Raw genomic sequence first — 23,946 nt, forward strand, 5'->3', positions numbered from 1 at the left:
AACGTGCGCGGGCGCTGAGGACGAGCGTGGGGCTGGCCCATGGATCTGATCCGGGGCTTCTGCGGGAAGCTGCGGTCTCTGGCCGTCACCCTGGACGGCGAGACGGCTCGGCTGCATCGAGCGCTGGACGGAGAGGACAGCGGTGAGTGAGCCGCGTGAGGGGCGCTGGCGCGCGCACTGGCCGACCGACAGGCGGCTGACTGTGAGGAGCCCTCCCGGGGGAGGCGGCGGCGCCCTTCGCCCCAGGCACCCCCGGGCCCGACCAGCGCTGCGCGCAGCCTCTGCCCCACCAGGGACGCGGGGCGGAGAAACAGCCGCACTTAGAAACCAAAGCCCTAATCGAGCCGGCAGGCTGGGCTCGCAATGCACACGCTCATTTACACACGACGAGCTTTCAAGTGCACGTAGTGGGGGCTTATCAAGAAAAATACGACCAAGAGAACGTTTCTTCTAACCGCAGCCGCTCAGCCCTGTTCTTGACATGTAGAGTGACTTTGGTCTCACCCAGATGGTCCACAGTTGCAGTGCCTGTATTTTTCCCAACAAACCGTACTGCCAAAACGAAAGCTAATACGCAGTACTGCTTTTTAAGATATAGGTAAAGCAAAATTCTCCACCACTAACGTTTGTATTAAGAGACTTTTTGAAGTTGTTGCAAGAGTAGTGCAGATTTTGAGATTATTTTGTGCGTCATAACTGTAATCCGCCTTAAAATATCGCACCCTGTAGACGCAGACTCATTTTCCTTTAACTATATTATGAATAGTTTTCCAGCCATTTAAAAATGTTTATGCTTGTGCCTGTGAAAGCAATATTATGTGCACGGCAAAAAATTTGAGGTAACAGAGAAGTAGAAAGAAGAAAATAAGTCTTTGCTATAACTTCATCGTCAGAAGACACAGCTATTAATAGTTCAGTAGCTTTTCTACCATCCTTACTTTTAGCGTTGCCTTGTTTTGCTTGACTTTGTTTACGTAGTTGAGATAACACTATAAGACACAAAACTGTATTAATGGTTTTGGAATTTTTAGACAGCTGAATAGTTTTCCATAAAGCTTTTGCTAATTTACCTCCTTACCAATCTATTGCCTGGTTACACACATTCTTTCTTTTCTTTTGGTTTTACAAGAAAAAGTTGGAATAATTTTTTCAATTCCTGGCCTGCATGTATTACAGAAAATATGGAATTGTGATAATTAGAGAAAATGAACATCCCCTAAATTCGCCTTCTATGATCACAGTTATGAATCTCATAAAATTCACCATGTTAAAGGATACAATTCAGTGGTTTTCAGTATCTTCACAGAGGTGTGCAACCATCATCACACTGAGTTTAGATTTTCATAACCCCCCGAAACAAACCCTGGTGACTGTTGACAGCCAGTCCCCGGAATCTTGCTCCCACCTACCGCACTGCTTTATGCGGCCGCTAATCTACTTTCTGTCTCTCTAGATCTGCCTATTACGGACATCTCCTATAAATGGAATTGTACAATCTGTACTCTTTTGTGACTGACATTTCACTTAGCGAAGGGTTGCAAGGTTCATCCCTGTCATGGTAGCATGTATCAGTATTTCATTACATTTTATTGCTGAATAATATTTCATTGTATGGATTTACCACATTTTGTTTATCCATCAGTTGATGAACATTTGGGTTGTTTCTACTTTGGCTATTATGACTAATGCTGTTGTAAACACTCGCGTGCCAACGCTTTATGTGAACGTAATATCTTCAGTTCTCTTTGGTATGCATTTAGAAGTGGAATTGCTGGGTCATATGGTAAATCTGTGTTTAGCTTTTTGAGGAACAACCAAATTGTTTACCGAAGTGTACCACTGTACATTTCCCCCAGCAGTGAATAAGGGATGCAGTTTCTCCACTTCCTCATCAACATTTGTTATTGTCTGTCTTTTTTTTTTTTTTTTTTGCGGTACGCGGGCCTCTCACTGTTGTGGCCTCTCCCGTTGCGGAGCACAGGCTCCGGACGCGCAGGCTCAGCGGCCATGGCTCACGGGCCCAGCCGCTCCGCGGCATGTGGGATCTTCCCAGACCGGGGCACGACCCCGTGTCCCCTGCATCGGCAGATGGACTCTCAACCACTGCGCCACCAGGGAAGCCCTATTGTCTTTCTTTTTAATTATAGTCATTCTAGTGGTATGAAATACAATATCACTGTGTTGTTGATTTGCATTTTCCTAATGAAAATTGGTCAACTCTTTTTTTTATACAGCAGGTTCTTATTAGTTATCCATTTTATACATATTAGTGTATATATGTCAATCCCAATCTCCCAATTCATCCCACCACCACCACCACCCACCCTCGCTTTCCCCCATTGGCGTCCATACGTTTGTTCTCTACATCTGCGTGTATTTCTGCCCTGCAAACCGGTTCATCTGTACCATTTTTCTAGATTACACATATATGCGTTAATCTACAATAGTTGTTTTTCTCTTTCTGACTTACTTCACTCTGTATGACAGTCTCTAGGTCCATCCACATCTCTACAAATGTGAAAATTGATCAACTTTTAACAGGTGGAAGGAGATAGTCTTGAAAGGAGGCATATTATAGAAAAGAGAAATCTTTTTAAAAACTGCTTCTATGTCAGGTATATGACCAACTGGTTAATTAGAAAGGTGATGGTACAGTGGATAAAGGATTTCTTTTCAGTGCCAGGTCAATTGCACACTCATATGGAAAAAAAAGAATGGATCTTGATCCTTACCTCTTGCCATACACAAAAATCAATTCCTGATGGATTGTAGCTCTAAATGCAAAAGGCCAGGACTTCCCTGGTGGTGCAGTGGTTAAGAATCCACCTGCCAATGCGGGAGACACAGGTTCGAGCCCTGGTCCCAGAAGATCCTACATGCTGTGGAGCAACTAAGCCCATGCACCGCAGCTCCTGAGCCCGCCTAGAGCCCATGCTCTGCAACAAGGGAAGCCACTGCAATGAGAAGCCCGCACACCTCAATGAAGAGTAGCCCCTGCTCGCCGCAACTAGAGAAAGCCCACGTGCAACAACGAAGACCCAATGCAGCCAAAAATTAATTAATTAATTAAATTAATGCAAAAGGCCAAACAATAAAGCTTTTAGAAGAAAACAAAGCATTGTCACTGGCAAAGATTTTAAAAATAGGAACCAAAACGTACTCACCATAAATGAAAAACAGATAAGTAGGACTACATTCCCTCTTCCTTCCTCCAGTCCCTGCTCTGAGTGCTGATTACGTAGGTATGTTCACTTTGAAAGTTCATCAAACTATATACTTATGATTTCTATACTTTTCTGTATGTATGTTATAGTTTAATAAAAATTTTAAAGAAATGTCTTAACACTTTTCTTTGCAAATGACAGGATATAAATTATAAATAAGTATCTACAAGGATTTTGTAATTCTAAATAACTATACTAGATAACATTTTCTTTCTTTTTCCTCCTTTTCCTTGTTATACTTTTTTCTTTCAATATTCATATTGAAGACTTTGAAGATTATCCAATGAGAGTTTTACATGACCTTCATTCAGAAGTCCGGACTCTAAAGGTATCAATCCTACAATATTAATTTATCATTTTTATGTGGTAATTTAAAAAAACTAAATAGACTTAGTCAAAAGTTAAATTAAAATGTACTTTCTTTCCTCATAAAAGGATGATGTCAATATTCTTCTTGATGAAGCAAGCCTGGAAAGTCAAGAAAGCATTGGTTTCATAAAGGCAACAAAAGTACTGATGAAAAAAAATTCAATGGATATCATGAAAATTAGAGAGTTTTTCCAGAAGTATGGATATAATCCACGTGCCAAGGAAAATTCAGGTGTGAATAACTTGCATTTTATAGCATTTGTTTTAGTATTAAAGAAAGAAGGCAGCATGATTAAGACTACTATAGGCTTGGCCATTGTTTCTAGTTCTGACTCTGCCATTATATGATAGTCCTTTGATCATTTATTCAGCAATCACTGTGTTCTAGATGCAATGCTGATCAGTGGTACAATATAAAGACAGTCCTTGCTCTCCTTTGCAAATGCTAGATGAGAACCAACACAGTGCTAGATGAAAGAAGGGTACCAGATAAATCTATGTCACTTGAGGATAGTTGTTTCTGGTCAGCTCTGCCAGTAAACAGCTGAGAGACCAGCTTTAAGGCATGCTATTTCACTTTTCTCGTTCTCAGTTTCTTCTTCCATAGAATGAGAGATTTTTGGCTATATAAATTCGTAAAGTCCTTTTTAGTTCTAAAATTCTAATGAAGGGTAGGATAGCATGATGGTTTAGAATTATTAATTCTAGCTGTATTAATCTTTGACCAGTTACTTAACTTTGTACCTCACTTTCTCATCTATAAATGAGAGAATTTTTTTTTGTTTTTGGCTGCGCCACATGGCTTGCAGTATCTTAGTTCCCCGACCAGGAACTGAGCCCAGGAACTGAGCCCAGGACCACGGCAGTGAAAGCACCGAGTCCTAACCACTGGACCACCAGGGAAGTCCTATAAAGTAGATATGTTTAATAGTATCTACCTCTGAGGCTGTATAAGGATTAAATGAGATAAAATTTGCTTAGAACAGTACCTCGTATGCTAATCACCCATTGTTAACTATTATTATTGTTATACCCATAACTGTGAGTAACTAATTTCAATATGCTTCAGTGTCTTCATTTCTGCTATGAGAGTCTTTGTACATAAATAAAACATTAATTAGATTCAACAAATATGTATATATCGAGGATATATATGAAGCTATATTAAATAATCTGCATGGTATAATGGAAAGAATTCAGTTGACTTTGGTGTGGACAGGTTGACTTTGGTTACTCAGAAACTGGTTCCACCAGTTACTACAAGTGTGACCTTGGATAATTTCTCTAAATTGCTTTTCCTCACTAGTGAACTAGAGATGCTAATACCTCCCTAAGAGGTAGTAATAATGGTGATAACTTTATTTTATTAAACTCATCAGTGACAGCCTTGTAATTAAATTCAACAATAGGTTTTTTGGTAGTTCTTGTAACATTTCTCAAAATTAACAGAAAGTACAATGCCAGAACAGCTCTGAATCAACAGCTCTTCCAAGGGCCAAAAGCCACAAAATCAAAGTTTATAACTTTTTTTTTTAATGGTGCATCCTGCACATTTAACATGTCATGGCTTATCATGCACAAAAAGCAATATCCTATCCTAGTTCATTTCGGTTGCCAGTCAAAACAAGGAAAGTAATATCTTCATAGAAAAAGTGTGTACCTCTTCACCTCCTTCAAGCCTTCACTTCCTTCAATCTGTAATGACTCCTAAAAAATAAAAAAGTATAAGTATTTTCTTTTTAATATTTATTTATTTGGCTCATTGGTCTTAGTTGCAGCGTGTGGGATCTAGCTTCCTGACCAGGGATCAAACCCGGGCCCCCTGCACTGTGAGCACAGAGTCGTAGCCACTGGACCACCAGGGAAGTCCCTTCCCGGTATTTTCTTAAAAAGGATGCAACAAACAGGAAATTTTAGAAAATTTTATTTCCCATTTCTTTCAATAAATATGCATGATTATTACAATTAATATTTCCCATTTAGCAACCAAATGTTATCTGTTCAAAATTATCTAAAACAAATCTCTTTATTAACTCCCTCTGAATGCTTAAACATAAGGCAGCATTTAGAATCAAAACATGTGGGTTCAGATCTTGGCTCTTTAAATTCTATCAGCTGAATGTTCTCCAAAATGTTGTTAAGTACCTTAATTTTTTAAATGAGGAAAAAATATTCAAAGATTTTTTTTGTGCTTGGAGCAGTTAATATGAAAATTAAATGGAGTAAAAATTAAATATAAAAATGCCTATCCAAAAAAAAAAAATGCCTATCCCATCGGGGATTCTAAATACACTTTAGTTTCTCTTCCTTCATCTCACCCTCTCCTCTGTCTTTCTATCAGCCCTTTCCAATTATTGGTTAATTTTCCTTCTCTACTTCATACTACATTTCTTTAATACACATTTTATATTTGTTATTCTGCATTTTCTTCCACCATTCCATTCTCTACTTTATACCTTTATACCTTGCTATCTCACTGTCTAACTGAAGCCCTATCATTTGTTAAATTAATCTCTGCCCAAATCCTGACCAAATCCACTTACCTTCTTTCTAGGTATCCTCTTTCACTTTCTGTTGTCTCTCACACCAAAAACTAGTATTTCTCCTTCTTGAACTCTTTCTTGGCATTGTAAGTCCTATCCTGGATCCAACCTAAGTTCCACACCAAACTTATTAACCAGTGGTATACCCAGGAAATGGCAGAGGACTGTGGGAAAAAGTATAGTTGTTAGTAAAGTTATTTAGTCTGAAATGTACAGTGTAGTGGTTAAGCATATGGGGGTCTGGAGTCAGATAAAACCTATTAAAGATTGAGAAACTACTTGTCCCACTAATTTCTCCTCTGATTTCTCTCAACTAGGTTTTTGATACAGGTGTTCCAGACTGACTTAGGTTAAAAATTTATATTTGTGTAACAGTCTTTCCTTTTTACCTTAGGCCATCTGTAAGTTAGAAATCTAAAATAATATTATTTTACTTTGTGTTAAATCTAGATAATAGTTAACTCCACACTGTAATTAAATGTCATTACATGATAAGATAGTTTCATAATATGTTAAGAAAGACTGGTAAATCACATTAACTGAGAAAGTAAGGAAATTACACTTTTATTTGTGAGTATTGTTTTTTCATCTTTTAACATTTTAGTTTACTCCCCTTCTCTAATGTAATCCCCTAGATGACATATGGATGGACAAGGCGGTACATGTCAGAAATTTAAAGGGACAATTGAAATAAAACCTTAGAGAATAAGGAGAGAGTCAGGACCTTTGCTGATTTGGGACATTTCAAATGGAGCTGTTTTATGTGGTTTTAGTGTATGACATTTTCTAGTCTGCTGTTTGACCAGAATATGACCTTGGCTTTTCCTCCCAGGGGATGAGCAAGAAGTCGTTGACTCTAAACCAGAGAACAATAAACGTGAAAATCCTGAGAAGCCTGATGTGAAGGGTTATTTGTCGGATTCCGCTCCTCCAAGCAGTTCTGTTTCTGAGAAGCCTCCACGTAGTCCACAACTTTCTGATTTTGGACTCGAGCGGTACATGATATCCCAAGTTCTGCCAAACCCTCCCCAGGCAGTAAACAACGAGAAGGAAGAGCCAAAAATTTTAACTCCATTTTCCAAACGGCCACTAGTAAAAACTCCCAAATGCGCACTAAAGATGGATGATTTTGAGTGTGTGACTCCTAAATTAGAACACTTTGGTATCTCTGAATATACTATGTGTTTAAATGAAGATTATACAATGGGACTTAAAAATGTGAAGAATAACAGGTAAGCAGCTTTCTTAAAAGGAGCATTTTATCTAACTTTCTAAATCTTTTGTATTTGATTTTTTTTTCCCCTAGAAGAAGTATGTTTCAGACAATATCTTTCCTTCAAAGATTTTCAGATACTTCATATTTCAAACTTCTGTGAATCACCAATTCCATCAGTAAAGTGTTAGCTATTAGTTTCCTCAGGTTAGAAGATATAGAAGGAATGGTAAGAGCCTGAAAACAGATGGTATATGGTAGGATAGAGAAGAAGGGATAAAATAAAAAGTAAAATTATTAAAAACTTACGACTGATTTGGTATGGAGACTTGGGAAGAGAAGAGGATCTTGGGTAAATCACAGATTTCTGTTTTGTTGCCTGAAGTGATGCTTGGGAACTGAAATAGAAATACCTGCAGCTTGGGATGCAGTAAAGGTGATGAGTTTCCTTACATGTTGGTTTTGAGGTGCTCTTAAGCTTAGGTATTTTAATATGAATTTGAAGCGCAGTGATGAATTCCATGCTAGACTAAAGAGATGGGGAGTGATTAGTATGGAAGTGGTAATTAATGAGTTACAATGAAAATACCGCACATCACAGTACCACATATAAATCCATACCTTTAAGAACTGTGGTTATTAAAGAAGGAAAATAAACATTCAACTCAAAGTGTCAGAAGAAAACCCCACAATTGTGGGGAAAAGTGAAGAGAGTGAACACTAAAGATAAGATGTCATTACAAAATACTTTCAGACGGGTAAAACTGGCACGTTGGAGAATTGGTTCTTATTTAAACATTAATGTAAATGGCAAAATTAGGAACTATGGGCTATATTTTTTATTTTTCAAGCTATTAGAAATACTACAGGGTATAATACTGGGAAATTTAGAAAATTCAGATAAATTAAAAAGTTTTGAAAACACAAAATTATCAAAACAGACTTGAATTAGAAAACCTATATAGACCAAAAATCAGAGAAGAAAACTAGAAAAGTTATCAGAGAAGTAGCTCCAAAAAGCTCTGGGCACAGATGGTTTCCTGGAATCCTTTCATAATTTCAGAGAACATATACCTTCCATCTTACATAAAAGTTCTTTTTCTGAGAAGGAGACATACGTTCTAGTTCAGATGCCAACACCTAACCTGGGGACCTCCAGACTCACAAACGCTAGTGAAATGGATACAACCATACCCATCCTGCTTACATAGAGTTAGTGGGGTATAATGGATAAAAAATTATAAACTGCCTTAAGAATGAGATACTATGAAAATAATGATTTTTAAAAAGAACTGTCATTCTCAGCGGTCTTCAAACTATAGCCAGAGACCAAACCCAGCCTACTGCCTATTTTTTGTAAATAAAATTTTATTGGAACACACACTCAAAACAAAGTTATTTTTCTAAAACTAGAATACGACAGAAAACTCTGCAGTTCAGTTTGACATTGATATACCCTTGATACAAACACAGAGCACACCAAAGGAAGCTATGGCCCAATCTAATTGTGAATATATATGTTAAAATCCCAATTAAAATACTCATAAATTGAATTCTACAGAATAGTAAAACTATAATGCATAACTTCCACGTTAAGCTTATCCCAGGAATGCAAAGATAGTTTAATATTTGGGAACTCATAAAATACACCATTTCTATGATTCAACAAGAAAAAAAAGAGGACTTAACCTGGTGGTGCAGTGGTTAAGGAACCGCCTGCCAGTGCAGGGGACATGGGTTCGAGCACTGGTCCGGGAAGATCCCACATGCCGCGGAGCAACTAAGCCCTTGCGCCACAACTACTGAGCCTGCACTCCAGAGCCCGTGAGCCACAACTACCAAAGCCCGCACGCCTGGAGCCCATGCTCTGCAACAAGAGAAGCCACCACAATGAGAAGCACATACACCACAACAAAGAGTAGCCTCTGCTCGCCACAACTAGAAAGGCCTGCATGCAGCAACAAAGACCCAACGCAGCCAAAAATAAAATTAATTAATTAATTTAAAACTAGGATAATCTCAATAGATTATCCTATTATTCCTCAGTAAGGAATTTTATGAAATTTGACACCTGTTCTTCATTTAAATTGTTTGGTCAAATTCTAAGTGGAAAGATACTTCATTAACATAAACAATATGAATATCTAACTTAATAGTGAAGCTATCTGTTACCACTATTAAACATCTTTTTTTTTTAATGTCATTCTTGATGTTCTGGCCTATGTAATGAGATAGGAAACAGAAATAAGTATTACTCTGATGTATTTCTAGGCCATGTTTTGTGCCTGGGCAACTCGAGAAAGTCACATCTAAAATTTCTAGAAATAATAAAAGTTCAAGAAACAAGCTGATATATTGATAAGATATATTTTATATAGTTATAACTAAAGTAATATGCTTTCCTATATTTTATTAATAACTAATTGGTAAATACAGGGGGGGAAAATCATTCAAATTTGAAACAGAAAGGTAAAATACTCATGCCAGTTGTATGTGAAAGACCTATATGAATAAAACCATTAAATATTTCTGAGTTATATAAAGGGAAAATTAGGATGAAAAAATAGACCATAATCCTGAATAGAATGACTGAATATTATTAAGATGTTCAATCATATCAAGTTAATTTATGGATATCATACAATTACAATAAAACCTCCTTGGGATTTTTTTTTAAGGTAGAAAGTGAGGGATATTTGACAGAATTATTCTAAAATTATTTGGAAGAATAAAAAGTAATGATAACTAAGAAAATAATGAAAAATAACAGTAATGCGGAGACTTAACCTACTAGTTATTAAAATATATAAAGCTACAGTAAGTAAAGCACTATAAAATTGTGACAGAATGGACCTATTGCAGGAACAGAATAGCCCAGAAACAGCCTCTAATTTACATAAGAACTTAATATATACTGAAGGTGTTTTTGAAGTAAAGATTATTCAGTAAATTACACTAGGACAGTTGGTTAATTGAACCATCTTCTAGTATTCAGTGATACTCTTCTTTATAAGTATTTCAGACATCTGGGTAATTGGCTAGAACTACCTTAAGATAGCAGGATGAGTCTTCTTAGTCTAAAAAAACGTTCTTAATCTCTATCTGTATACTGGTATAAAATTCCACTTTATGATTTTGAAGCCATGAGCTATACAATTCCTATATTTGAACTAATGAGTTGAACTCATAGCTTTCCTTGAAGTCAAAGTTGTTTTGGGGTTTTTTTGGCCGCACGGCATGTTGGATCCTAGTTTCCCGACCAGGGATCAAACCTGTGCCCCTCTGCAGTGGAAGCGCAGAGTTCCAACCACTGGACCGCCAGGGAAGTCCCTACATTAAAGACTTTTAACCCACTTCTAAGTCAAAACTGTCAATACAAAATGGTTCTTAACCTTTTTTTGAGCCATGGATATACATTTAAAAACAAAAAAACAATTTGTTCCGTGGGACTACTGTTCCATAAAACATAACTGAATATTTGTCCAGACTTGATGATATATAGTAAGATTAAATTTTTTTCCAGAGGTTAAATATTAACTTTTTTTTGACCTTATTATTTCCTTATGAATCACGCCAGTGAGGAGGCCATAGAAACAGAACCAGTGACCAACAATAATTTCTTTGCCACTCCTGGCCCCATAACCCAGCCATTGGAAAAAAATGGTAAGTGTGAAAATCAAGTTACTTCTCAGCTATACTCTTTTCAGACTATCTTTGTACAAAAAAATGGTTCTATCACCTGAGACATTCTAACAGCCTTCTGCATCTTCTCGGTTCATAATATTGAATTACAGGAAGTGCCATTCCATTCAGGTTCAGCATGATTTCATACAAGAGAAAAATAATTTTCTGGAATGTTTTTCATACTCTTCCTGATTGTATTCAGTATTTTTCAGCTTGTTTGTTTGTTTTTAACATTTTAACTTAAAACATAAATATATATTCATTCACCAATCTTTTGATGTAGAGCCAATAATACCTTTTTTGTTTTAGTTTAGCTTCAGCCTATTGATTAGAGTTCTACGTTATCTTCCTTACGTAAACCACGCCCAGAATACATCAGCTACCATTTCAAATTTGGGGTTTTTTTAATAGTACAAAAACTGAAAATCATTTTCATGTAGTGTTTTCATATTTGTCCCAGCAAACATGAAAACAGTGGTTTTCATATACTATAAAATGAAAAATCCTAGAGTTTTATGATTTCCCTGAATATTTATAATCATCTGGTCTATACCAAATTTATTGAAAAATTTTTTAAAGTAACTTGTCTATCAGGTCTTTCCAAAGTTTTGGACATGTTTTCAGAGAATTCTTTTTTTGTGCTATTTGCACTGACTTGTTATTAAATTAACAAATACTGCTGGCATAAACAGGTTTGAAAAAATACAACTGGGGGCCTCCCTGGTGGCGCAGTGGTTGGGAGACCGCCTGCCAATGCAGGGGACACAGGTTCGAGCCCTGGTCCGGGAGGATCCCACATGCCGTGGGGCAACTGGGCCCGTGTGCCACAACTGCTGAGCGTGCGCTCTGGAGCCCGCGAGCCACAACTACTGGGGCCCACGTGCCTGGAGCCCATGCTCTGCAACGGGAGAGGCCACCGCAATGAGAGGCCTGTGCACCACAGGAGTGGCCCCTGCTCGTCACAACTGGAGAGGGCCCACGTGCAGCAATGAAGACCCAAAGCAGCCAAACATAAATTAAAAAACAAAAATACAACTGACTCATAGTAAGCTGAGCTCAACTTATAAGAGCATGATTATATTCAATAAAGGCCTCTTTTTTTTTAAATAGAAAGAATGAACCACTACCTCCTTCACATCATACTCAGAAATCAATTCCCAATGGACTATAAACTTTTTAGAAAATGATAAAGGAGAATATCTTTAGGCCTTCTGAAGTGGGATGGATTTTCTAAAGCATAGCTTACCAACTGAAATCCTTTAATATACCATCAGCAGTATATTTCACGGAAGGAACAGAATGCTTACGTTTACCCATTAGTAATTTGGTTAAGTGGAGGCTTGTTTGTTAATAGAGTTTCTACTGTATTTAGTTTGACCCTATTTTTATTGCCACAAAAGTGTGATTATTACAGTTTTTACAGTCTCTACTTACTAAAATTTAGTAATTTACCATGGCTTCTTTTATCCCACTCATTCCTTCTGGGTTTAGATTTCCCTTTTTTTGTGTCATTCTGTTCCCCCCCCATGCTATCATTTATGTTATTTACTTATTTTAAAAATTTTATTGAAGTATAGTTGATTTACAATGTCGTTGCTCATTCTTGAATGATAATTTAGCTGGATATAGACGACTAGATTGACAGCTTGTTTTTCTTGAACGCTTTAAAGAAAGTATTCCATTGTGACCTGGTGAGCTGCTGGTGAGCAGAGTGCTATTGGTCTGATTAGCTTTCTTTTGTGGAAAATCTGTCTTTTTTTCCCTGGTAGTCTATAAGATTTTTATTTATTATGTTTAGAATTTAGTATGATTTTTCTTTTTTTTTCACATCTTTATTGGAGTATAATTGCTTTACAATGGTTTGTTAGTTTCTGCTTTATAACAAGTGAATCAGCTATACATATACACATATCCCCATATCTCTTCCCTCTTGTCTCTCCCTCCCTCCCACCCTCCCTATCCCACCCCTCTAGGTGGTCACAAAACACCGAGCTGATCTCCCTGTGCTATGCGGCTCCTTCCCACTAGCTATCTATTTTACATTTGGTAGTGTATATATATCCATGCCACTCTCTCACTTCGTCCCAGCTTACCCTTCCCCCTCCCCGTGTCCTCAAGTCCATTCTCTAGTAGGTCTGCGTCTTTATTCCCGTCCTGCCCCTAGGTTCTTCATGACCTTTTTTTTTTTAATTCCATATATATGTGTTGGCATACAGTATTTGTTTTTCTCTTTCTGACTTACTTTACTCTGTATGACAGACTCTAGATCGATCCACCTCACTACAAATAACTCAATTTCGTTTCTTTTTATGGCTGAGTAATATTCCATTGTATATATGTGCCACATCTTCTTTATCCATTCATCTGTCACTGAACACTTAGGTTTCTTCCATGTCCTGGCTATTGTAAACAGAGCTTCAGTGAACATTGTGGTACATGACTTTTTTTGAATTATGGTTTTCTCAGGGTATATATATGCCCAATAGTGAGATTGCTGGGTCGTATGGTAGTTCTATTTTTAGTTTTTTGAGGAACCTCCATACTGTTCTCCATAGTGGCTGTACCAATTTACATTCCCACCAACAGTGCAAGAGGGTTCCCACCTCTCCACACCCTGTCCAGTATTTACTGTTTGTAGATTTTTTGATGATGGCCATTCTGACTGGTTTGAGATGATATCTCATTGTAGTTTTGATTTGCATTTCTCTAATGATTAATGATGTTGAGTATTCTTTCACGTGTTTGTTGGCAATCTGTATATCTTCTTTGGAGAAATCTCTATTTAGGTCTTCTGCCCATTTTTGGATTGGGTTGTTTGTTTTTTTTGATATTGAGCTGCATGAGCTGCTTGTAAATTTTGGAGATTGATCCTTTGTCAGTTGCTTCATTTGCAAATATTTTCTCCCATTCTGAGGGTTGTCTTTTTATCTTGTTCATGGTTTCCTTTGCTGTGCAAAAGCTTTTAAGTTTCATTAGGTCCCATTTGTCTGTTTTTGTCTCTATTTCCATTTCTTTAGGAGGTGGGTCAAAAAGGATCTTGCTGTGATTTATGTCATAGAGTGCTCTGCCTATGTTTTCCTCTAAGAGTTTGATAGGGTCTGGCCTACATTTAGGTCTTCAATCCATTTTGAGTTTATTTTTGTGTATGGTGTTAGGGAGTGTTCTAATTTTATTCTTTTACATGTAGCTGTCCAGTTTTCCCAGCACCACTTATTGAAGAGGCTGTCTTTTCTCCATTGTATATTCCTGCCTCCTTTATCAAAAATAAGGTGACCATATGTGTGTGGGTTTATCTCTGGGCTTTGTATCCTGTTCCATTGATCTATATTTCTGTTTTTGTGCCAGTACCATACTCTCTTGATTACTGTAGCTTTGTAGTATAGTCTGAAGTCAGGTCGCCTGATTCGTCCAGCTCCGTTTTTCTTTCTCAATATTGCTTTGGCTATTCGGGGTCTTTTGTGTTTCCATACAAATTGTGAAATTTTTTGTTCTAGTTCTGTGAAAAATGCCATTGATAGTTTGATAGGGATTGCATTAAATCTGTAGATTGCTTATGGTAGTATAGTCATTTTCACAATGTTGATTCTTCCAATCCAAGTACATGGTATCTCTCTCCACCTATTTAATTTCTTTCATCAGTGTCTTATAATTTTCTGCATACAGGTCTTTTGTCTCCTTAGGTAGGTTTATTCCTAGGTATTTTATTCTTTTTGTTGCAGTGGTAAATGGGAGTGTTTTCTTTTTTCTTTTTTTTTTTTTTTTGCAGTATGCGGGCCTCTCTGTTGTGGCCTGTCCCGTTGTGGAGCACAGGCTCCAGACACACAGGCTCAGTGGCCATGGCTTACAGGCCCAGCCACTCTGCGGCCCGTGGGATCTTCCCGGACCAGGGCACGAACCTGTGTCCCCTGCATGGGCAGGCGGACTCCCAACCACTGCGCCACCAGGGAAGCCCGGGAGTGTTTTCTTAATTTCACTTTCAGATTTTTCATCATTAGTGTATAGGAATGTGAGAGATTTCTGTGCATTAATTTTGTATCCTGCTACTTTACCAAATTCATTGAGTAGCTCTAGTAGTTTTCTGGTAGCATCTTCAGGATTCTCTATGTATAGTATCATGTCATCTGCAAACAGTGACAGCTTTACTTCTTCTTTTCCAATTTGGATTCCTTCTGTTTCGTTTTCTTCTCTGATTGGTGTGGCTAAAACTCGCAAAACTATGTTGAATAATAGTGGTGAGAGTGGGCAACCTTGTCTTGTTCCTGATCTTAGTAGAAATGGTTTCAGTTTTTCACCATTGGGGACAATGTTGGCTGTGGGTTTGTCGTATATGGCCTTTATTATGTTGAGGAAAGTTCCCTTTATGCCTACTTTCTGGAGGGTTTTTATCAAAAATCGGTGTTGAGTTTTGTTGAAAGCTTTTTCTTCATCTATTGAGAATATCATATGGTTTTTATCCTTCAGTTTGTTAATATGTTGTATCACATTGATTGATTTGCATATATTGAAGAATCCTTGCATTCCTGGGATAAACCCCACTTGATCTTGGTGTATGATCCTTATAATGCACTGTTAGATTCTGTTTGCTAGTATTTTGTTGAAGATATTTGCATCTATGTTCACCAGTGATATTGTCCTGTAGTTTTCTTTCTTTGTGACATCTTTGTCTGGCTTTGGTATCAGGGTGATGGTGGCCTCGTAGAATGAGTTTGGGAGTGTTCCTCCCTCTGCTATATTTTGGAAGAGGTTGAGAAGGATAGGTGTTAGCTCTTCTCTAAAGGTTTGATAGAATTCGCCTGTGAAGCCATGATTTTTCAAGCTAAGGACTCATGTCCTTAATTCTGGAAAATTCTCTGATATTACCTCTTTAATAGTATTACTTCTCTCCTAATTCCTCGATTTTTTTCCTCAGATTCCTGTAAGATATATTTTAGAATGTTATCCTTCAGCCTCCTTGGTTTTCTGTTTTGTGCTGTTTTTTTGTTTTTATAATTTTATTTATATTTGGCTGCATTGGGTCTTCATTGCTGTGCGTGGGCTTCCTCTAGTTGCAGCGAGCGGGGGCTACTCTGCATTGCAGTGTGCGAGCTTCTCATTGCGGTGGCTTCTCTTGTTGTGGAGCACAGGCTCTAGGCGCATGGGCTTAAATAGTTGTGGCATGCGGGCTCAGTAGTTGTGGCTTACGGGCTCTAGAGCACATGCTCAGTAGTTCTGGCACGTGGGCTTAGTTGCTCCATGGCATGTGGGATCTTCCCAGGCCAGGGCTCCAACCTGTGTCCCCTGCATTGGCAGGCAGATTCTTAACCACTGTGCCACCAGGGAGGTCCCTATTCGTTTCTTAAGGGATAGTTAAATTGTTTGTTTGTTTACTATTACAGGCAGTGCTCTAGTTAAATTGTCCTTTGGACACGTCTCTCACATCTTGGAGTAGAATTTCTAGATCAAAGGGGATGCATATCTTTACTTATTCTAGAAAATGCTAAATTGCCACTGTAGAGTGGCTATTGTGGTTTATTCTCACCGACAGTGTTTGAGTTTTTGTTTCTCCATCTTTTTCAGCACTTGATGATTAGACTTAATAAACTTTTGCCAGTTTGACCATTTTGCTAACATGTTTACTTTTTCTCTTTGGTATTTTTAGGGTGCTTGCATACTTTGTTACAGATAGCAAATGTCCATATACACATGTTCTCATTTCTAGGTTCTCTCTTCCGTTCCAGTAGCCAGTTCTTCCATCCTTGGCCAGTGTTACACTGCTTTTAGTTACTACAGCTTTAGAGGAAGTCCTCATATCTTGGAGGGCAAGTGGCCTTCCTTGCCCTCTTCCTCCTCCTTTTTCTTCTTCAGAAATTTGATTTTGCCATAAAGGTCTTACACAGTTTTTAACAGATTTATATGTAGGTATCTTATCTTTTTTGTTGCTATTGTGAAAAATATTCTTTTTCAAATATATTTTTTATTGTTTGTTGATCTTATACTAGAACTTCATTTTTGTGTATTGCATTTGCATCTTGCAACCCTGCTGAACTTTTATTAGTGCTAATGATAATTAGATTGTGAATATGACAGTTTTGTTTTTTCTTGTCCAGTCAAGTACACAATAGAGTTATAATTTCTTCAGTTATTAAAAATAAAGTGCACAAATTAAACTGACAAAGATTATAATATAAAAGTTAAAATCTTTATTTCAACCTTATTTTCAAATATGTATTTCATGCCATTGTATGTGTCTTCTAGATGCCGATCATACACATTCTCCTGTGGCACCTACATTCTGCACTCCTGGTTTGAAAATCCCTTCTACAAAGAACAGCACAGCTTTGGTAAACTATATAATTGAAAGTGCTAATCTTTTCCCTAGTGAATCCGATACACTATTTCCAGACTCAAACAGTCTGTTTAAAAAACGTAGACTGTTGTAGCCTTTGGGAGTATATATACAGTGTTTCTGGAGGGTTATTCGGCAGGAAATATCAAGAGTTTTAAAATTTTTCCATACCCTTTAACCAGCATTTATTCTAAGGCACATTGGGACAAAGATTTTTTTTTTTTTTTTTTTTGGCGGTACGCGGGCCTGTCACTGTTGTGGCCTCTCCCGTTGCAGAGCACAGGCTCCGGACACGCAGGCTCAGCAGCCATGGCTTATGGGCCCAGCCGCTCCGCGGCATGTGGGATCTTCCCGGACAGGGGCACGAACCCACGTCCCCTGCATCGGCAGGTGGACTCTCAACCACTGCGCCACCAGGGAAGCCCAAGAATAGCATTATTTATAAGAGCAGAATATGGGAACAAACTAAATGTCAAATGATAAATGGGAAGCAAAGTATATTACGGTAAATCCATAAGAGCCAGTGTCATGTGACTAGGATGTTTTGAAAAACAGATAAGAACATACAGAAAGAATGTCTTCAAGAAATATTTAATGATATGGAAAATGATATATATGTGTATGTATATAAATACACACATACACATATATATATATTTTTTGTTTGTTTTTGTTTTTGTCTTTCCGGTAAGCGGGCCTCTCACTGGTGTGGCCTCTCCCATTGCGGAGCACAGGCTCGGGATGCGCAGGCTCAGCGGCCATGGCTCACGGGCCCAGCCACTCCATGGCATGTGGGATCTTCCCGGACCAGGGCATGAACCTGTGTCCACTGCATCGGCAGGTGGACTCTCTCAACCACTGCGCCACCAGAGAAGCCCTATATACACATATATTTTATTTTAAGGAATAAGAATGGATAGAAACACACCAGAAAGTGGTTATCTATGGGTGATTTTTATGCCTTTTTTTTCCAAATTTTTCCCATTGAACAAATTTACTATGTAATCAGAACCTCATCCCTGTTGAAAGTTGGTATGAACACTTAAGACAACCAATATGGTAGATTGGGCCGTCCAGTGGATCTTTCAGCAGTGATGGAAATGTTCTGTGATCTGTGCTCTCCAGTGTGGTAGCTAGCTGCTGAGCATGTAAAATGTGGCTAGTGCATCCGAGAAGCTAATTTTCAGTTTTTTAAATGTTATTAATGTATAATTAAATTTTAATAGCACCATGCGACTTGTGGTAATCCACTGCTTATGTTCCTGGCCTCATTGCTGACTCTGCCGTAGGGAGACGGGCCAGGTTGGCGTGAATGGGCTTTCTCCCTGGCAGCAGTGAGGGCGTAGCTCATCCTCCTACGACTCTTACCTGGCCCAGGGTAGTGTTGCCTGAGTCTGGGTGGTGAATCCGTCTAAATCTGGGGTTCAGCCAACAGGCCTATTTAGATTTCACATGAAGCTCTTGCTCAGCCTTCAGTAATGACGATGGTACTTTTTCCTCCATATGCCATTTCTCTGTGTCCTTGATTTTATTTAGTTCTTGGTCAGGGAAGAGGGGGTAATTTGGGGGCCTACTTAGAGATCACAACAGAACTAACAATTTTTATTTACTATATTACTTTATACCACCATAATTTAATTATTTTTTTTTATTCTATAGGTATCCACAAATTATCCATTATCAAAAACAAATAGTTCATCAAATGACTTGGAAATGAAAGACAGTACATCGTTAGTTTTAAATTCAGACAAGTGCTTTGAGAATTTTGCGGATCCCTCTTCTCCTACGATTTCTTCCTATGAGAATCTGCTCAGAACACCTACACCTCCAGAAGTAACTACAATTCCAGAAGATATTCGCCAGGTTATTTTTCTAGGCTATTGTTTGTTTTCTGCAAAAATACCTTAAACCATATTTAACTGTGTTATTTATCATCGGGCTAATGTGCTCGTTTGGATCTAAATCTAAATTCTGGGCTGTTAAGCCTGTCTAAGACCACCTGGCTAAGGCTCTTCAGAGCTGAGCACAAGCTAGTGATGTCATCATGCCTTTGTTCCCTCATGAGGCATTTTCTCTTTAACTTCTTGTTCTGAAATGTATTCTCATAATATTTTCTAATCATTGTTCAAATGTGATCACCATGGTGACCATTGTTTCCACTGGTGTTTCTAGCAAAGTCAGAAATGTCATTTACCCTCCAGTTCTCCAGAGTTGGAGTATCATGCATAACTTGTATCACTGTTTCTTGAACTTGAGATGTCTTGGGCCTCAGTTTGAGAAACATTTGTTTAAACGTATTAGAATATCTGATTCTTTTTTTTTTTGGCCACCGCAAGGTTGGTGGGATCGTAGTTCCTTGGCAAGGGATTGAACCAAGGCCCCCAGCACTGAAAGCGCCGAGTCCTAGCCACTGGAACGCCAGGGAATTCCCACAGAATGTTTGATTCTTTAGTACAACATAATTTACCAGTAGTCTGTTACTGGTTTATAGCAACTACCGACTCTACTAAATAACCACCAGCCTGATTCTTTGAGCATCCCCTCTTGATAAAAGTTACGGTGTTGGGGAGTTATTGCTTAAGCAAATGGAATTCTTAATAACCATTCTAGAGACCTTCCTAGCTTATGGAGAAGGATAAAGCTACTTGGGAAGGGACTCATCCTAAGACAGCAGTAAAGTATTTGTTATCCTTCCTTCTCTATCTTTTGTGCTTTCCCGGCACTATAATAAACTGCGGAAGGAGCAGCTTCTGTCTACAGGCATTATATACAGTTTCCAGTTGGCCATGGTGATCCTTCTCTCTTCACTTCTGTGTTAAAGGAGGGAAAACTTGCATTTAATGTATTACTTCTTTGTGAAAAAATCATAGTTGACATTTCAGGTTCCTGTTTTTATAATCTTTATAGCTAATGATCCTTCTTTGAGCGTTTATCTCGCCTCTTTCCTATGCAGATTCCCTACCGCCTTTGTAAAGGCCTGATCTGCTCACAGGGGTGCACTGCTGCTTGCTTCCGCTAACCCAGCAGTGCATTTAGCTTTAGAAATCCCCGCTACACCCAAGTTAAACTTCTAATATCTCCACCTCTGTGCTGCTGAATGTCTGTGCTGCTAAATACTCTGTTTTAAATAACCCAGATCTTCAAGTTTTCCTTGGTTTTTCTTGAATGTTTTATAACAGCTTCCAAATTCATGTTGTTCATATGACTTGGTGAAAGGAGTTTGCTTTCTTTTAGATTTTATCAAAATACAACTCAAACCTAGCTACTCTGGTAGCAGTTAGAGAAGTGCCGCCCAGCAGAGTGTTCCTTCCTCGGTGTGAAGGACAGGACGTCCGAGACGCTGGCAACAGAGAAAACTGGTGAAAGTGCGTATGTTCCCATCCTAGAGGGACTAGATTTGTTACCTGAGGAGAACACTGGAATGGTAATAAACACTTGTAATTGACATCTGCCAGCTAGGTAACAGCCCATCTCCCTTTTTTTTTTTTTTTTTTGCGCGGTATGTGGACCTCTCACTGTCGTGGCCTCTCCCGTTGCGGAGCACGGGCTCCGGACGCGCAGGCTCAGCGGCCATGGCTCACGGGCCCAACCGCTCTGTGGCATGTGGGATCTTCCCGGACTGGGGCACGAACCCGTGTCCCCTGCATGGGCACGCGGACTCTCAACCACTGCGCCACCAGGGAAGCCCCCCATCTCTCTTTTGGTCCAGAATTCGTGATCCCTGCATCTCAGGCTCCCACACCACCATGTTTTACAATGTCACTGGGAATCTACTCCCAACCATATTATAAGTGTAAAAATAGATGGCTTCGGTGTCATTTGTTTCATTGAAGGCTATTGGTTATACCTAATTGATATTTTCTGTTTGTATCTTTCTACAGGAATTGTAGTGGATCCATCCTTCCATTATAGAAACTGAAAGATGAAAGCAAACCTGCTCTTACTTTGTTTTTCACATTCCCCGACATCTTTCCCCTTTTGAAAATCCAACTCATATTAAAGATGAGCACGGACACTGATGTCATTAAATGCTTTTTATTAAGTTTGATTTAGTCTAACCTCAGTCTTGTTGACGTGTAGTTCAGTTACTCAGTTTGGAAAGATCATTACTATTTCACTGATTTCAAATTTACCCTGCCTAATGGAAGAGTATGGTTTAAGTAATATTAGGAAGCAGGATAAATAATTTTTGAAATTTAAACGTTACAGTTTGCTACTCAGATAAGGCCACTTTCAGTCTTCTTGGGCTAGACAGTTGTTGCTAGACCTGGGCTTCTTCCTTGGGTCTAGCTCTGCCCTTCTGTCTCCTCTCATGACTATCCCAAGTCTTTTACACCTTTTATTTCAACAGTGCTCTTTTAAGGCACTGCTGTTGACAAATGACAGCTTAAATTAATTTAGGAAGAGGAATTTACAGGCCTAGGTAACTATACTGAAGTAGGTGTCTCGGACTTTTGGAAATTAGACACTTGCCTGCAGTCAGGACGGATGTTTTATTTTCACTTGTCAGTTTCATCCTTTCAAATCACCTCTTACCAGCATGGCTGCAACCTCTCCAGGTCCCCCTCCAGCTCAGCAGCCCAACAGAGCCTGAGCCTCACACTCTGTGGAGGGTCCCAGGACTCCTCCTGGCCAGGTGCTCATCTCTGGACTGTCCGCTGTGCCTCTAGAGCTGTCTGAGAGCTCCAGGCTGCCCTGTCCATGGAGCCCAAGATCCTTCCGGCCTAAGTAAAGTTGATGCAGCAAAGATTATCCTCTTTTATGGTTGGGCCTTGAAAGTCAAATGTGAAGACCTGTCACATTGTGAATCTTCGTTTTGTCAGAAAATTGCCACTAAAACAAAACAATTTATTCTTTGTTCTAGGAACTACTGTGTAATAATTTTTGCTAAATATTGATACAATGTAAAATTCAAGATATTTAGTTTTATTTTTCCAGGTAAGCTCTGGTCAGCCTTGTATATACGATGGTGACTCCCAAATTATATCAGCCTTTTATACACTATTTACCATGGCTCTGTGTACCTAAGTCCACAGAGTGGACAGATTGCTTGAGGGAGGGAGTATATTCAAAGTGCATGCAGGGCTGAGTCCTGGAGTTCCATTTTAGAAGATGGAAAGAGGCAGAAAAATCTAGCAAAGGAGATGAAGAAGCTGGTGAAGTAGGAAGGAAATACTTCAAGCCAAGTGATCGATTCTATCAGTATTGCTGAGAATCCAAGACAAGACAGAATTACCACTGGACTTGGCAAAATTGCTGTTGCTGACAGCACTGATGAATTCTGACAGAGCGCTCAGGACGGACTTCTGGGGTGGACTGGAAAGGTCGGAGGTGAGGAAGCAGAGATCACGGACTGAGACGGCTCTTTTCATGAGTTTTGCTCAAGAAGGGAGAGAAGAAATGGTGCTGCAGCCAGAGGGGGTGTGAGTGAAACCAGGTTTTTGAAGATGGGAAATAAAGAACGTTCCATTAATCATTTCCGATGGCCTGCTGGGTGTCTCCACCTGTCTTGTGATGGCCCCTCAATTCAGTTTGACCAGAATTTCTCTTTCCCTGGCCCTTACCACTCTCCTCCTGTGATCTTAGTCTCTGTTCCCTAGAACTAGGATGCTTCCGGCTTATCAAACTTCAAATGTTACCCTTCAGTGTCCTCCCACTGCTCTCAAGAGGAATCCAGGGTCCCAACATGGCCTCCAGGACCACCCCCCTGTGACTCGACCCTCAGTTGCCCCTCCCTCTTGTCTCAAAACCTGGGCTCCAGCTGGCAGCCGGCCTCTCCTTCCCTTCGTTCCTGCCCTCGGCTTCATAGGCCCCGGGCTTCACAGGTGCTCTCTCTGCCCAAATGGCTTCTCCCACCCACTCTGCTCAGCTGACTATCCCTCACATCCTTATGCTGTAGATACTTGATGTTTTTGTCTGCCCACCACTCCTACCCCCTTAAAGGAAAACGCTCCGATTTTCCCTGAGCTCAGCCCAGTTCCAAGACCAACCAAGCAGGGTCACAGTCCCTGACCAGTTGGTATTGGGCACGTGACCCACGTCATATCCAAGAGAGCCAATTGTGGGACTTTGGGGAACTACTAGGAAGAGCAGAACGTTTTTCTGGATGTGCAGAGATGTGTACCCGGAGCCACGAAGGGAGAGGCCGAAGGTGGAGCTGCCACCGAAGTTCCAGCAGGAGACGTGGGAGGGCTTGGAGGCCAACTCTAACCCCAATTTTTCAGGTAAATGATTCATAAACTTGTTTTCTCGTTTCGTGAAGCTCTTAACAGTCCTGCCTCATCTGCTTCAGGTCTCAGATTAAATGTCGTTTTATCAAAGATTTTACCGATTTTCCCAGTCAGCGCCCTATTCTCATCCTTTATAGTACTTGGTAGAATCTGTAACAGAATATTTGAGTGTACATTTATTTAATGTTCATTGCCCCACTGGACCATAAGGTCAATGTGGTCAAGGACCTCATTTGCTTGCCTTGTTCATTATTACACTGGTACCTGCCAACTTAAAATATTTACTGGTTAGTGATAACATCAAACACTTACTGAGGTCTTACTATGCTAGGCATGGTTCTAAGTACATTCATTAACC

The 23,946-nt window shown here is 39.3% G+C and overlaps 1 protein-coding gene across 4 annotated transcripts; it reads left to right on the forward strand.

Moving 5' to 3' along the window:
* The first annotated feature begins 2 nt into the window (after positions 1-2).
* Positions 3-22,836, forward strand: SKA3 (spindle and kinetochore associated complex subunit 3). Of its 4 annotated transcripts, XM_004281794.3 has the most exons (9): positions 3-142; positions 3,491-3,552; positions 3,660-3,825; positions 6,969-7,368; positions 10,927-11,012; positions 17,268-17,353; positions 19,018-19,221; positions 20,593-20,723; positions 21,240-22,836. In XM_004281794.3, the coding sequence occupies exons 1-8, from the start codon at positions 40-42 to the stop codon at positions 20,719-20,721; spliced, it is 1,236 nt and encodes a 411-aa protein (XP_004281842.1). In that variant the 5' UTR covers positions 3-39; the 3' UTR covers positions 20,722-20,723; positions 21,240-22,836. The 4 variants fall into 4 exon arrangements, with proteins under 4 accessions (XP_004281842.1, XP_049557274.1, XP_049557276.1 ...); XM_049701317.1 differs by having other exon boundaries at positions 20,593-22,836; XM_049701319.1 differs by lacking the exon at positions 3-142 and adding an exon at positions 376-598 and having other exon boundaries at positions 20,593-22,836.
* The last annotated feature ends 1,110 nt before the right edge of the window (positions 22,837-23,946 follow it).

Source organism: Orcinus orca, chromosome 18 (assembly GCF_937001465.1).
Source record: "Orcinus orca chromosome 18, mOrcOrc1.1, whole genome shotgun sequence".
Lineage (NCBI taxonomy): Eukaryota > Metazoa > Chordata > Mammalia > Artiodactyla > Delphinidae > Orcinus > Orcinus orca.

Bases quoted from the DNA above. Each gene is read 5' to 3' on its own strand.
- SKA3 (XM_049701317.1), top strand. From the start codon at position 40: ATGGATCTGATCCGGGGCTTCTGCGGGAAGCTGCGGTCTCTGGCCGTC. The intron at 143-3,490 runs GTGAGTGAGCCG...TTCATATTGAAG, and splicing joins GCTGGACGGAGAGGACAGCG to ACTTTGAAGATTATCCAATG. The intron at 17,354-19,017 runs GTAAACTATATA...TTTATTCTATAG, and splicing joins CAAAGAACAGCACAGCTTTG to GTATCCACAAATTATCCATT.